The 13743-nt window shown below is 39.9% G+C and overlaps 2 protein-coding genes and 1 long non-coding RNA gene across 3 annotated transcripts; 2 read left to right on the forward strand and 1 right to left on the reverse strand.

Moving 5' to 3' along the window:
- Positions 1-1131: 1131 nt before the first annotated feature.
- Positions 1132-9688, forward strand: LOC310946461 (RILP-like protein 1). The gene is made up of 9 exons (XM_083912929.1): positions 1132-1482; positions 4051-4184; positions 5063-5213; positions 6997-7115; positions 7239-7514; positions 7646-7825; positions 8192-8355; positions 8439-8537; positions 8814-9688. Exons 1-9 carry the CDS (start codon positions 1323-1325, stop codon positions 8902-8904), a joined length of 1374 nt encoding a protein of 457 aa, XP_083769055.1. The 5' UTR covers positions 1132-1322; the 3' UTR covers positions 8905-9688.
- On the reverse strand, positions 1570-3910 carry LOC310946462. The gene is made up of 3 exons (XR_014593188.1): positions 3677-3910; positions 2255-2328; positions 1570-2099 (listed from the first exon to the last, which is right to left on the reverse strand). It is a non-coding gene; the product is annotated as an uncharacterized lncRNA (long non-coding RNA).
- Positions 9689-10647: 959 nt separating the features above from the next.
- Positions 10648-13557, forward strand: rilpl2 (Rab interacting lysosomal protein-like 2). Its single transcript, XM_083911866.1, has 4 exons — positions 10648-11032; positions 11142-11293; positions 12897-13016; positions 13434-13557. The coding sequence occupies exons 1-4, from the start codon at positions 10739-10741 to the stop codon at positions 13453-13455; spliced, it is 588 nt and encodes a 195-aa protein (XP_083767992.1). The 5' UTR covers positions 10648-10738; the 3' UTR covers positions 13456-13557.
- Positions 13558-13743: the final 186 nt, after the last annotated feature.

The raw sequence follows: 13743 nt of genomic DNA on the forward strand, positions 1-13743 counted from the left end.
TATTGATTTTAAAAAATACACTTAATGCATCGAACCATATGAGGAGCATCACATTAATAGAGATAAAAAATAATGATAGAAAAAAAGGGAAAAAGTAAGATACACCAGGGGACATGAGCAATGCAAATAAAAGATTTATAGTTTTGTTAGCTTTTTTGTTATTAGCAGAGGATATTTGACTTAAAACACACCTCCAGTTCTTTCATGAAAACACAAAATATAACACTTGTGGATGTAAAACTTTACAAGAATTCAAATGAGATTAATCAAAAAATATTCTTATTCAGCTGGAGCGTCACTCTTTACAAAGAGCACACAGCAGATATCCTATATTATCTGTTAATATTATATAACAGTCTTAGTATGGGAGTCACAAAAGGCACACTTCAGATCTAGATCCACATATTCGATAAAGAAGGATTAAACCAGGTCACATCGATGAATAATTTAAATTACACTTTAAATTAAATTACACTTCTTTCACCTTATCTAATATATGTTGTCTGTATAATATTTGTTGTTTGTATATCTAGAGTTTTGTAGCAAAAATAATTTCCCCGTGAGATTATTAAAGTATTTCTGATTCTGAACATTTTTGAAAGAGACCAGATTTTTCCCAACATAAGTTATTTATTTAAAATGATTACAGGAGAAACAGAGATAATATGACATTAGAAAAGATTTGGAAAATAGCACGGGTTTTGAGATTGTTCTTACTACCAGATGTGCTGAAGCATACTAAAATCATAGACTGTATAATGAATTAATTCAATTAATTGATATAGTAAAGCTTTCTGATGTGCATAGAAGGTAATGCGCCAGTAATGTCATGACATGCGCAGAAGGAGTTTGGAGGGAGCGCTGCTGTCTTCAGGAGCCGTCGTAAATATGAAAACTCCAGTTCTTTAAACTGGTGATGTGGCTTCTCCTGCTACGACATTAACGAACACGATTATATATTCACTGTAACACAAGTAGTACTTTGCCACTAACTTGCCTGACTCAACCACTCAAATAAACATGAATTATTTGTACACTGACTCGAACATACGTTGGGTTGGAATTTATTGTCATTGACATGTACGAGTTTTCGCGGGGACATTGAACGCAACATCAAAGTGAACGCACTCGTCGGTCGTGGGCAAAGTTTAAACTGTCAACAAACTGAAACGATAGCTTATGTTCATGTGTTTCATGTTCACACACGCCTCCTCTCCGTCGTGTGAACGGTTTTTTCTGCCCCACATGTGAGCGTACTCGGGGTGTCAGAGGAAAGACGGATATGTTGAATGTCGGAGGTGTAAATAAAGCAGAGGACAGACATGGAAACCTGCGGTGTTATGTCAGCGCTGGACAGACCCGCGGCGCAGCTGACGGTTATGGATGTGTACGACATCGCGGCGCTGCTTGGCCAGGAGTTTGAGCGGGTCATCGACAGGTTTGGGTGCGAGTCTCTGGTCCGGGTGGTGCCCAAAGTGGTGCGGGTCCTGCAGTGGCGGGGCAAGGGTCCTTTGGGGCTCCAAGCAAGAAATTTGTGGGGGCCCCACCCCATCCCTCCACAGTGAAAAAAATTGTTTTTTGCACACAATTTCTGGGACATTTGATATGTATACTGAAAATAATACTTTAGAAGAGATTAGGGGTTCTCAAAGTGAATTTCAGGGAGGAACAGAAATTCTTAAAACCCTACGCCTATCAATAATTGTTGTAAATTAACTGACACCAACACAATATAAAATATGAACTTTTTTTATTACAAAAAATAGAAATCTGAATGTTGTTAACAATAAAATAAATACAAAAATAAAATTGACTGTTCACATTTGGGTCTTGATGGAGCTGATGACAAAAAAGAAAAAAAAACAACAACAGGGTATATTTGTTATAAATAATCTTTAATAGCACGGGCTAATTACAGCAATTCTTGTTGCAGTTATTATTATTGTCATTGTTATATGTTCTCTATGGAAGTAAAAAAAAATTATTTAACTCACAGTCATCTGTGTCAGCAGTTAGACTTGATCTCTGATCATCGGTTGGATGTTCCTGCGCAGGAGGTTGGGAAACCACTGTGCTGCTGGAGGTGGATGTTGATGGAACTAAACTCAAAAAACAACAACAGGGCATATGAGAATCTCTAAGGGCAGGCATATGATTATGTATGTGCACAGCATTTTCTACTACTACAGCTTAATACTACTGCCATGAAGAATATTAAGGCATAACATTATCAATTGTGGAATAATGAACTTACAGTTGTCATCAGGGATGGGAGGGGGAACATCATCCTTCCCTGGATGTGTTGGTTTAAAAAAGACAGTAATGATCCTGAGGAGAGATGAGAGGGAAACATATTGTTAAGTTCAACATGTATTATGCACTTGATGTACTCTTGTGGTGGGTGCACATATCATATGTACTGCCAAACACATATTTCTCCCTTTCTGGCACTATTAAGTTCATCTCATCATTATGCAAAGCTTATCATAGAAGGTGTACTTTAGTATTACATACTACAGTGGAAACCGCTTATAGTGATCACGTTGGTCCAGAGCCAATTTGATCACTATAAGCGGTTGGTCGCTATAACCGAATTCTTATTACAGTATTTCACATTTTTTATGCAGAATATTATCTAAACGCCATTTGTATCGTTTTTCAATGATAAGAATTGCACGAAACGAACCGTTTCAGCATTTACTGAATTTTATTATGGTTTCAAACACATTCGTTTCAAATGCTCCTTTTGAGAGGAACCATGCAAGTTATATTACTGCGCAGTGCGCAGACATAACTCATAAATACATAAATACAAATACAGTAACTTCTTCTGTGCGTCGGCTCTGCCGTGAAGCCGGTGCATTTTTTTAAAACAAGTCTTAAAATAAACTTTGAAACACTGTTTCATAGAACAACAACATAGAAGATAACAACGGCATCAAGAAGAGTTAAGCTACGTCTGTTTTGTGTTGCGGCTCCGCTGCGCCGCGTTAAGAAGTCACTTCACATGTTTCCATGGATCAGTGTTGTCTAACACCAAGTTCACTGGTTTTTCAAAACGATAAAAAAAAATCTGTCATAAGCCTTGAGGAGACGTTTCTCATCAGGTGGCAATGACTTCCCTTTTCCAGCCATGATTCGCGCGCTTGCTGCCGGTGTCAACTCCTTACATTAACTAGCTGTTAGCTCACTCGTTAGCTAGCTGTTAGCTCACTCGTTAGCTAGCTGTTAGCTCACTCGGCAGAAGCAGACGTCCAGCACGTTTTCATTCATAAAATGAGAAAAAAAATGAACACTATAAGCGGATTTCTCGATCACTATAAACGAATTATTTAAACAGCATTTGTATAGAAATGATTCTGTCCCAAGCCTTTTGATCCATATAAGCGGTTGATCACTATATCCGTGATCACTATAAGCGGTTTCCACTGTATTAGGCTGTTGTTGTTGTTGTTGCTGTTGTTGTTGTTGTTGTTAGACTGTCTGCCTCACTAAACTTTCTGTTGTTTTCTGCTGGTTGAGACTGGAGAGTGGTGCACATCTCCTCCTGCTAGCTAGCTTCATGTAGCTGTGTCATGTTACGCATTCGTCATAGCTTAGTTTTTAGCTTATTAGCCGCTATGGAGTCCGTGACAACACAACACAGTCAGTCAGAAAAACATAACAATGCACTTACCACTGTCTTACTTTCGTTTTTCCTCCCTTTCCTTCCTCTGTTTTTTCTTTTCTGCCCCGCTGGGATAACTCCTCTTCATCTTTTCGCAAGCGCGGAGCTCGGTGTAAGTGGGCGGAGCTCGGTGCTAAACAAACAATCAAACCTGCGGTTCGCGCTGATTGACACAGACAGCGCCGACGGCAGAAGTGACGTGGGGGCCCCCAAGGGGGGGTGCTACGGCGCTTTTTCATAGTAAATGCCCGTTGTTGTCGTTGCTGTGCCGTACATTAGCACTTGGGGCACCGGTCACTGGGGAGGATGCCCAAGTCGGGGCCCCCTGGAAGCCGGGGCCCCAGGCAATTGCCTGGTTTGCCTGTTGGCAAGCCCCGCCCCTGGGGTCCTGGAGCTGCTGGAGGCCCTGGTGAGCAGCGGAGCCGCCGGACAGGAGGCCGAGGAGCTGCGGAGGGAGCTGGAGAGGCTGCGGCAGGAGCGGAGCGACAGATACGAGCAGGAGAGGAAGCACCAGAAGGTGTGTGTGTGTGTGTGTGTGTGTGTGTTTGTGTACCTGTATGCTCCGTGTATATTTGTGTAATTAAAGCATAGTTAAAGTAATCAGATCACCTCTACAGTGATAGAAGTTTTGACATTTCAAAATGTCTCTTTTTGACCATAGATTAAAAAAGAGTTCATAATGATGAAACAATAAAAACTATCATTGATTTATATTATTCGTGATAGTCATAGATAATGTAGGTATTATACATGATATTATAACTATATGATTTTATTATACTGCCCTACACAGCCTAAGTGCAGTATCTACGCAAACGTTTAAGGTAAAAAAAAAAAGTAATTTGAAAGTTTGTTTATTGTCCCAACAAATTAATATTTACTTGTTTGCCATTTCATAATTATTTTCCAAATAAACCTAACCTCCATACATTCATACCCCAAGTTGTGCAGAAATCATGTTATTAGTGGTTACGTAGTTACTGCACTTAGGCTTTGTAGGGCAGTATATTACATTACATCAGATAGTTTACTACAAAACTATCCAACAAAATGCTGCTAATACAAAATTCTACTTTACACATTTGCTAGCACAATTATAAGGGAACAGTTAATTAATTTGTGGTATATTTTACACTTCACAGTACAATGTTTTTCATTGCTTTTCTTTCAATAAGCTCATTAAATAATGTATGATAAAAAACAAAACCAAATCATTTTGAAGGCAGTAAAATCTTCAGTGAGGTGTCGTTGACTTTATCACGCCCTCATGTTCATCCAGCTATCAAACCCTTTCACACAAACACTTAGTACTGTGTCCGTGCGGTGTGCACACTCTTGACTGTGTTGGTGTTTTCCCTCCTATTTCTTCTCATCTCTCTCTTCTCTTATGCTCAGGACTTGGAGCTGGTGGAGGATGTGTGGCGAGGAGAAGTTCAGGACCTGCTCTCTCAAATCAGCGGGCTTCAGGAAGAGAACAAGAGGCTGTTTGTGAGCCTCTCTGTCAAAGAGTCCCCCGTCACAGAGGAAGACCTGCAGAAACAGCAGGGTGGGTTGTCAGCGGCAACGGTTCTCATCCCGGCTTTGACTGATGGGTTTCTGGAGGTTGCAAGATGATTCATGGAAAGGAAACTGTTATTTTAAACATATACATTCAATATCAATTATTTCTAAGATTTTTTTGAACTTTTCTGGAAGAATAACCTAATGAAATGTTTCCTTTTTAAATTATATGGTGATAGGAGCTTGATTGGTATCCATGCCATTATTGACATTATTAAGCGGATTGGATCAGAACCCGATTGGATTGGTACTCGTATCGGCAGATACCCTGAGTCGAGAAATAGTATGATCAGTTCCTCTCTATATGGTGTTTATAGTAAATAGGGACGTGTGAATTGTCAGTTGATTTGTATCAATTTAAACGTAATTATTGTCAAAAAGGGTGTTGGATTTGCAACCAGACATTAAAGATGTAGGAATGTACCGATACCAATTAACAAAAACAATCAGTTGAAAAATATTAAGGCAATTTAAAACATACAATACAAAGATAGTATATGGTTTAATAACAACTAACAATCACAACACAGCATGGTCTGTTGTGTGCCGCTGTTTGAAGTCTTGTCATTCATGTTGTCTTGTACAGTATCTTGTGATGTCTCTGTATGCTAAATTAGTTTTGTCTTAGCTGAGAGTTCCAGCACAGATCTGATTTATTTCCCATCTGTGTGCTCACTGCAGATTTGTGCCACACTGATTAACCATCTGCTGTATGTCTCACACACATATGTCATCATGTCACATGACATACGTGTGTAGTCACATGGGATTTTACAGTTTTATGATGCATGTCATCAAAAGAGAGCGCTGTGGAGAGAGGCATCCAGGAACTTGTAAAGGAGACTATTTTTGAAGCAGACCAGAATATGGTGGCTGCAGCTATACTTACTCTCAGGGCCGCAGTACACACACACACACACACACACACACACACACACACACACACACACACACACACACACACACTGCTTATAAACACGTACATCTAAATGAATGGTCCCTGCATGATCACTCTGCTCACTGACACATTATTTGTCTAGAGATTTATTCATGGTGTAACACATTACACGCACACACGCTTTTATATATAGATCTCCTACCTTCTAGTCAGCCATTAGTTTTACTTTATTTTGGTAAAGAATGACAATCGACTTGCATTGCTCAACGGTTTTGCTTTGCTTTGCACTTTGAATCATTCTCATCAAATGGATGTTGCTGAGTTTAGTCATTAAAAGTATTAAAAGAGTTGCTGTTTGTCACGATTAGAAACTGATGGCTAAGTGGATGGTAAGAATTTAATTGTCAACAACTGAAAGGTCCCATATAGTAAAAAGTATATTTCCATGTTTTTTTTTAAATTATAAATCCAGTTGATGTGCTGCATAAATGCTCCATCCGGAGAGAAATGCACAAAGCCTGTATTCAGAAACTGTGCCTTTATACGAGCCATCAGGACTTCTGTACACTTGTGATGTCACAACTAGACTATATACAGGTAGAAAGTGCTGCTACAGTCATTCCCCTGCTGCTTAAAGAGACAGGCGCTAAAACGGAGCGTTTCAGACAGAGTGAATACAGGTATATTCAAACAGACACTATGAGAGAAATTATGTGTTTTTTAACATTAAAGCATGTAAACATTTTCTAGTAGAAACTCAAAATAGTCTGAACCTAAAAATGAGCATAATATGAGACCTTCAAAAGAATGAATCCTGCATTGATGGTGCATGTGTGAACATTTTTCTGTGCTTTTTTACTGATATCCACAGGAATGTCAGAGAAGGAGAGACAGGTTATGAAAAAGCTGAAAGACTTGGTGGATAAGCAGAGGGATGAGATCCGGGCTAAAGACCATGAGCTGACTCAAAAGAATGAGGATGTTGACGCGGTGAGGATTTAGACCATATACAGCACATATACTGGCACCTGACAAACTTTATTTCATTAGTCTACAATTCACCTCCTTTGACCAGATTTTATGAAGTCACAAAATACATTTCCTCAACTGTAGCTCCAGATGCAGCAGCAACGGCTGATAAGAATTAACCAGGACCTTCGTCACAGGATAGGAGTGATGGAGGCTCAGGGCAAGGCGCTGATCCAGCAGCGGGCGGAGCTGGAAGTTGCAGCCCAGACACGGCAGCAGGAGCTCGGGGCTCTGCAGCTCGAGGTCACAAGGCTGAGAAAGGAGCTCCGTGGGTGGGAACTGGAGAGAGAGTTCACTGATATAGAAGAAACCTTGCTTACCAGATCTGGGATGTCACTACCTACATCACCACAGATGACGGTAGGAAAAAGGTCTTCAGCAGGCTGTAAACCATATGAATATGATCAGGTTAAAAATCAGATTTGGCCACAGTTCATTAAGTCTGGCAGGTTTTGTAGTGCCTAAGAGGATGTTTTGTTTTACCAATCCAGTCTTCAACATCTAATTCCATCAAACCAAATTCAGTGTGGGTGGAGTGTGGAGGGGACCCTGGCTTCCTCGCAAACTGCTTTGAGCGTGACAAGAGACCTTCCCTTCTCCCAAGGTCATCAAAGAGAGAAAGTAATGCAGAAGGGGGTGACAAAGACGAAGACACGACAGCTTTGTTTCTGGTAACACCTTTTAACACCCTCCCCTGTACACAGGTTACAGCAGAGGCCCTCTATAAGACGATTCACATTAAACACAAAGCATGAAAACTTTGTCACGCTGGTGGCCCCACAGACATGTGGTACATTTCCCACCCCATGAAACATTTACAAAATCAGTGGCTAAAGGTTTTTAAAATCTGCTTTGTGTTCTCACAGTTCTTCTTATTTTCCTTTTTTATTGTTGAATAACTAGCATTGCACTTTCATCGTGCATTTCTGCCAAATGTTGATATGAATTTCCACCACCACACTGCAGTTGGCGGAAACGTGTATCAGCTTGACCACCATGCTCGAGAGAAATGCCGAATGTGTGTGTTTTGACTGCAGAAGGTGACAGCTGATACAGAGCCCGAGGAGGAGACAGACAGCCTGGAGCAGGAATCAGACAAACCTTGCTTCACCCTGCAGGAGCTGAGGGACGTCCTGCAGGAGAAGAATGAACTCAAGGCCCAAGTGTTCGTGCTACAGGAAGAGCTAGCGTATTACAAAAGGTAAGTTTTGTTTCCTTAATTAAGATTTGACTCATCTCAATACTGATGCAAAAGGTAAAAGTCACCTCTCCCATAACCCTCAGTGAGGAGTTTGGGGATGAAGTCAGCTTCATTGCTTGTCCTCCTTCTCCTCCACCATGCGCCAGTTCCACTGATCAGGCCGAATCAGGAATTAAACGCTTGTGAGTAACGAGTCTGACTTGACTCTCGCGCACTTTTATTCATACACCAACGTTTGTTTACCTTGGTATTTTTCAAAAGGGGCAGCACTTCGCCTCACTGTTTTATTATCTCCCGTTACTCTCTATTGCAGTAATTTAATCATCATGTTTTTTTTACAAACGTCATCAGATGTACTTAACTGATTGTACAGTAATCTGTAAAAACAAACAGCGCTTGTTTTTGTATCATGTGAGGTGTACTCCTGATGCTTTTTGTGTTTTTTCATCTCTGAACAGGATCTTCACTGCCATAATGCCGATGGTGGCAGCCGGTTTGATTGCAGACGACCCCACGTTGTTGCCAATCAGAAGACTTTCCTTTGTATGACCTTAAGTTCAAATTTTAAACTTATTTTTTCCCCACACTGAGTCAACACCAGTTTGTTTCACTCAGCACAGTTTGTGAATAGACATATTTACAGGAAAGTTTAATGGCTGCCTCTCTTGCTTATTTTAAACTAAATCTGTATGGTGTTTATATATACTTGAAACTGTGATGAGTGAACCACTGTTGCAATATTGGTGTCAGCTTTTACAGTGCATTTTGGTAGCATTTATCTAACTTGGTTGGAGCTTTTAAAGGGCTTAAGCAGTTAAAATATGAGACAACTGGCTATACCTGGACACTCTATGACCTCTCAGGGTTTTTAGTGGTTTCATAGTCTCACATAGCCAGACCTATCTCCAGTCCTTCTGCACATGTTAACATGAGTTTTCACAAACACTCAAGTGCCTTACCAGTCTCTGATAATGGCATCATGTGTCAGGAATGGGTCCAACTGCTGTAAAGCCATGTTAAGATTCATCTGATTATATAACAAATTATTGTGTCTGAGTCTGGTTTCAAGGTACAGCAAATGAGCTGGGTGATCATGTGCTTCTGTTTTCCGCTAAGAGGCTGCTTGAGATAATGTGCATAGTCCCCTGAATTGATGAAAACAGGCTGTTACTGTTTACTTGCAGCCCTACGGTGTGGCACCACACTCTGTGATTTACACCAGTACAGTCATACTGGTAAAACACCAGTATGAGCAGTACACTTATTCCAACAATAATGAATACTGTAAAAACATGCCCTAACAACCAACGTGTGCTGGGTTGTATTTGTAAAATAATGCTTATTCATAATAAATTAATAAAGTTTTATTTTTAATCTTTTGAATGTTGTTATTGTATTAATATCAAATACTACTACGGCTAAAACAAGTGTGCCAGATATAGGTTGTGTTTATGTCCTTAAAATACATTCCCATAGTTTTCATTATAGTATTATCTAGACATTATTTTATGTAGGCAAGAATATTTCCTTGATCGTTAGACAAGATGAGCTTTTCTTGAATCCCAGAAGGGGCTTGCAGGTGTTGCAGCAGCACAATGGCAGAAATAAGTACTGAAAAAAAGAGAAAGTAACAATAAATAATTAGAAGTATATAAAATACTATATTTATATATTTTTAAATAAATACACATTCAAGATAACTCAAAATGTCATGGCAAGAGTTAAATACAGAAGGGGTGTGATTAGTAGCAGGAATGCCAGAAGGTAAACAGCCTACACCAGAATATGTATTAATATAAAAATATATAATGTAGTGCATAATGTTATAAAACACTACAACATGATAATAGGATAATAAAAAGTAGAATACGGTGAAATGTAGTAGCATGTTACTTATAGAACAGCAATATAACATAAAATGGAAGTATAACACGTGATAAATAATAAACACACAGAGAAAAGTGAGTGAGTAAATTTAGGAAAAAAATACAGCAACAATTAAAAACATGAAATCACGTGCATCCTCACCTGATCCTAAGAGACGTTAAAACATACCAGAGCTCTTACTCTCTCTGCCTTCACACATGACTTGTGTTTTGTCTGGATCGACGGTGTGGAGGGAGTCATCTTGACTCACGCCATCTTTGTGCTCACCTGTCGCTAGGATACTTCGCCCTCCTCTGCTGCCCAGCGACGCACGCCATTGGCGGTTGACCGATGGGGGAAGTGCCGCTGCCCTGGAAGTTAGTTACCTTCAGCCAGTAAAAGTGTTGAACGCAAGACAAAAAAAGACAGAAAGCGATATTTTTTTTAAACAGAATTGTAAATAGTATATTATAGTGAAAAGTTGACGTAATCCCGGTGTTGTTTTAGGAGTTGTATCATGGAGTTTGGTGCCGAGACGTCGCCCGCTCTGGCTTTCGAGAAGGACGCGTTTGAGCTGACGGTGGAGGATGTGTATGACATTTCCTATGTAATCGGACGAGATTTGTTGAAAGTAAGCAGCACAGGGGATGAAGTGTCGGATTTAAAGTTCAGAATAGTCCGAGTGTTGGAAATGTTCGAGACTTTGGTCAATAAGTACAACTTGTCTCTGGAGGAGCTGAAAATGGAGCGGGACAACTTGAAGAGTGAACTGGACAGGATCCTGAAGGAGAGCTCCTCTGGGCAGGGCAGGGTGAGTGTTACAGGCTGTCATGTACAGTTGGGACTCATTGTTAAGACAGTGGACGTTTAGAGATGCCTTTCCCTTTCTTCCCCCTCTCTCTCTCTCTCTGCTATTAAAGCAAACAGCGGGACCAAACCAGCTGGTGGTGGACCTCACAGACCCCAACAGACCGCGCTTCACCATGCAGGAGCTGAAGGAGGTTCTGCAGGAGAGAAACCAGCTCAAAGCTCAGCTCATGGTGGCTCAGGAGGAGCTGCAGCTGTACAAGAGGTGAGTAACTCAAGTCCACACCACTGTTTGTTTTTTTGTTTTGCTCATGTCACCTCTTGTGAAACAGTCTCTTCCCACAGGTAGGACAATGCACAAACCCCTTCCCCTCCATCCCACCTCTCTCTAAGAACTGAACTGTATGTGCAATAACACCCTCACCCTCCACTTACTTTTGCACCTTTGCATGGTAATACCTCATTGTGTATATATTGATTTATTTACTATTTTATGTTTGCTATTTATATTGCCAATCCTTGAAAGCTGCTAATATGTGTTTCGTTTTCCTAAAAAACAAATGACAGTAAAGAAATTCTAACTCTAACAGTGTGTTGTCCATAGGGATGGGAATCGGGATCCGGTTTCAGTTGAAAACTGGTAACAAATTGGAATCTGTAAAGGGATCGTACACCTCCGAGCGTATCAGTTCTTTATATTATACTGGTCATGTTTTTATGAGCGCTGCACGTCGCAAAACAATGTCAGACTCATGAGTCTACGCTGCGGGAAACTTGCAACAAGAAGAACTCATGATGGAGAGGAAGAAATGCTCTAAAATGTGGTGTTATAATAATATTATCTCCACACAGACAGGCTTAGCAGATTTTTTGTCTGATAACCCTGAGATACTAAATAGGAAGGAAAGCTGTACAAATGTTCTCCTATTTCATCTACACTGCGTTCAGACTCAGATAATAAAACAAATCTGATCAGGAATCAATAAGGGAATCGATAATGAAACTGACCAATAAGCAGAATTGATTATGGCATTGGTATCAATAAAATCTTATCAACATCCCATCCCTTGTTGTCCAACTCTATTTTTGAGGAGGATAGCTAGACACTAATCGTGTAATCCAATACCACAGCCTTAAAAAACGACATAAAGCTAAATCACCACCTCTCGGACACAATGTCAACAAAACAAGAACATTATAAGCTTTGCTAAGACAGGATGTATTGCAGCGCTGTTGTATAATACTACATTTGAGATTGTTTAGATAATAAAGTTGTGACTTGTAGCGGAAACTCCGATGTGAAATTTGAATTATGCTGCTTGTTTTTGTTTGAAGCTGAAGTACACATCTAAAACTCACTAGTGATGTATACTGATATTTATTAACACCAATATTCAGTTTTATTCCACAATATGTGCCATTATTCATACAGAATCATATAATATCTCTGTATAAACACAGACATATAGGCTGGGCCATATGGCCAAAATCTTCAACCCTGATATCGGTCATTTCATATCTCGATAACAATACAAATCACGATAAAGCGTATAGTCTTCTTGGAATTCAATAAATACAGACAGTATGTCTATATGAAATTATTATTAGGCTGATGCTAATTTGACAGCTGTAATTCTGAAATAAACTGCAACTATATCAGTAAAGAAGCATATATTAGTAGTCAAAAATAACATATAAGTGGTCAAAATGTCCTGTTCTGACGTCATCAAGCTGAAATTAGCCCCCAACTTCATTGCTACCCTGATTCTAGTTTTGAAAAGGAAGAGGTCAATTCAATTTCACGCATAGCTTCAGTATGATTTGCGTACATTATTCCTATTGACCATAAGCTTTCCTTTCCTCTGCAGTGGGATTCTGCCACAGGCTGAAGCGGCGATGGTGGAGGTGGATCTGGAGACACCGGGAGCCACAGAGCACAGTCCGCAGATAAACAACGCAAAAGAGGAGAAAACAACCATAGGAAAATTGTGAGTAACAGGCTGGATTGCTTTACTGAATACGGCAGTATATAAATGTGCAGACAACAATTAATCTGGGAAAGAAGTGAAGCTTATTTTTAGTCGGTTAGGTTTTAAGGAAAATGTCATCGGCAACCACATGCTGTTGAAGTGAGCGAGCAGGGAGATGGTTCTCACAGTCTGTCTCCTGTCTCCTAATGATATACTTGTGACCAGATGAATCCATGCTGATGCTGATTGTGTAAGCGCTGAACGAGGGAAAGAGAGAAATTGGAAACTGGCAGTGTGTCTGCCAAACTGCTGCAGTAATTACAGTCTGCTATGACTCAGTGTTGTTTCTTGAACTGTTTGGTTTTACTCGTAACATGTTCTCTTCACCGTGCTCTGCAACAAACTAAACTAACCGGACCCTTTTTTTGTTTTTAGGTTTTCCTTCAGACGGAAATAGGAAAAACCTTTCACAAGAACTGACCATGCAGAAGACAAACGGGATTTGTCAGCACAATTGTTCTCATCAGTTAACCACTTTTATAATGATTATTTTGTACAATGTCTCTTTGTCAATCTAACAAGCACTGTATTTTGTACTGGTAATTAGAACCTAAGATGGTTTATAGCAATATAGAGTTGCTGTAGTAGAAATATATATTATGTGGAAAGTTTGATGAAGATATGAAAGTGGAAAGTATTATCCAACTAGTGTTGAGGATTATGTTGAATGCATTCACTCAAAATG

Source organism: Echiichthys vipera, assembly GCF_963691815.1.
Source record: "Echiichthys vipera genome assembly, chromosome: 4".
Classification (NCBI taxonomy): Eukaryota; Metazoa; Chordata; class Actinopteri; order Perciformes; family Trachinidae; genus Echiichthys; species Echiichthys vipera.

Coding starts and splice junctions, on each gene's coding strand:
- LOC310946461 (XM_083912929.1), top strand. CDS start 1,323: ATGGAAACCTGCGGTGTTATGTCAGCGCTGGACAGACCCGCGGCGCAG. Junction 7,116..7,238: donor AGAATGAGGATGTTGACGCG/GTGAGGATTTAG, acceptor CCTCAACTGTAG/CTCCAGATGCAGCAGCAACG. Junction 8,538..8,813: donor GAATCAGGAATTAAACGCTT/GTGAGTAACGAG, acceptor ATCTCTGAACAG/GATCTTCACTGCCATAATGC.
- rilpl2 (XM_083911866.1), top strand. CDS start 10,739: ATGGAGTTTGGTGCCGAGACGTCGCCCGCTCTGGCTTTCGAGAAGGAC. Junction 11,033..11,141: donor GCTCCTCTGGGCAGGGCAGG/GTGAGTGTTACA, acceptor CTGCTATTAAAG/CAAACAGCGGGACCAAACCA. Junction 11,294..12,896: donor GAGCTGCAGCTGTACAAGAG/GTGAGTAACTCA, acceptor TTTCCTCTGCAG/TGGGATTCTGCCACAGGCTG.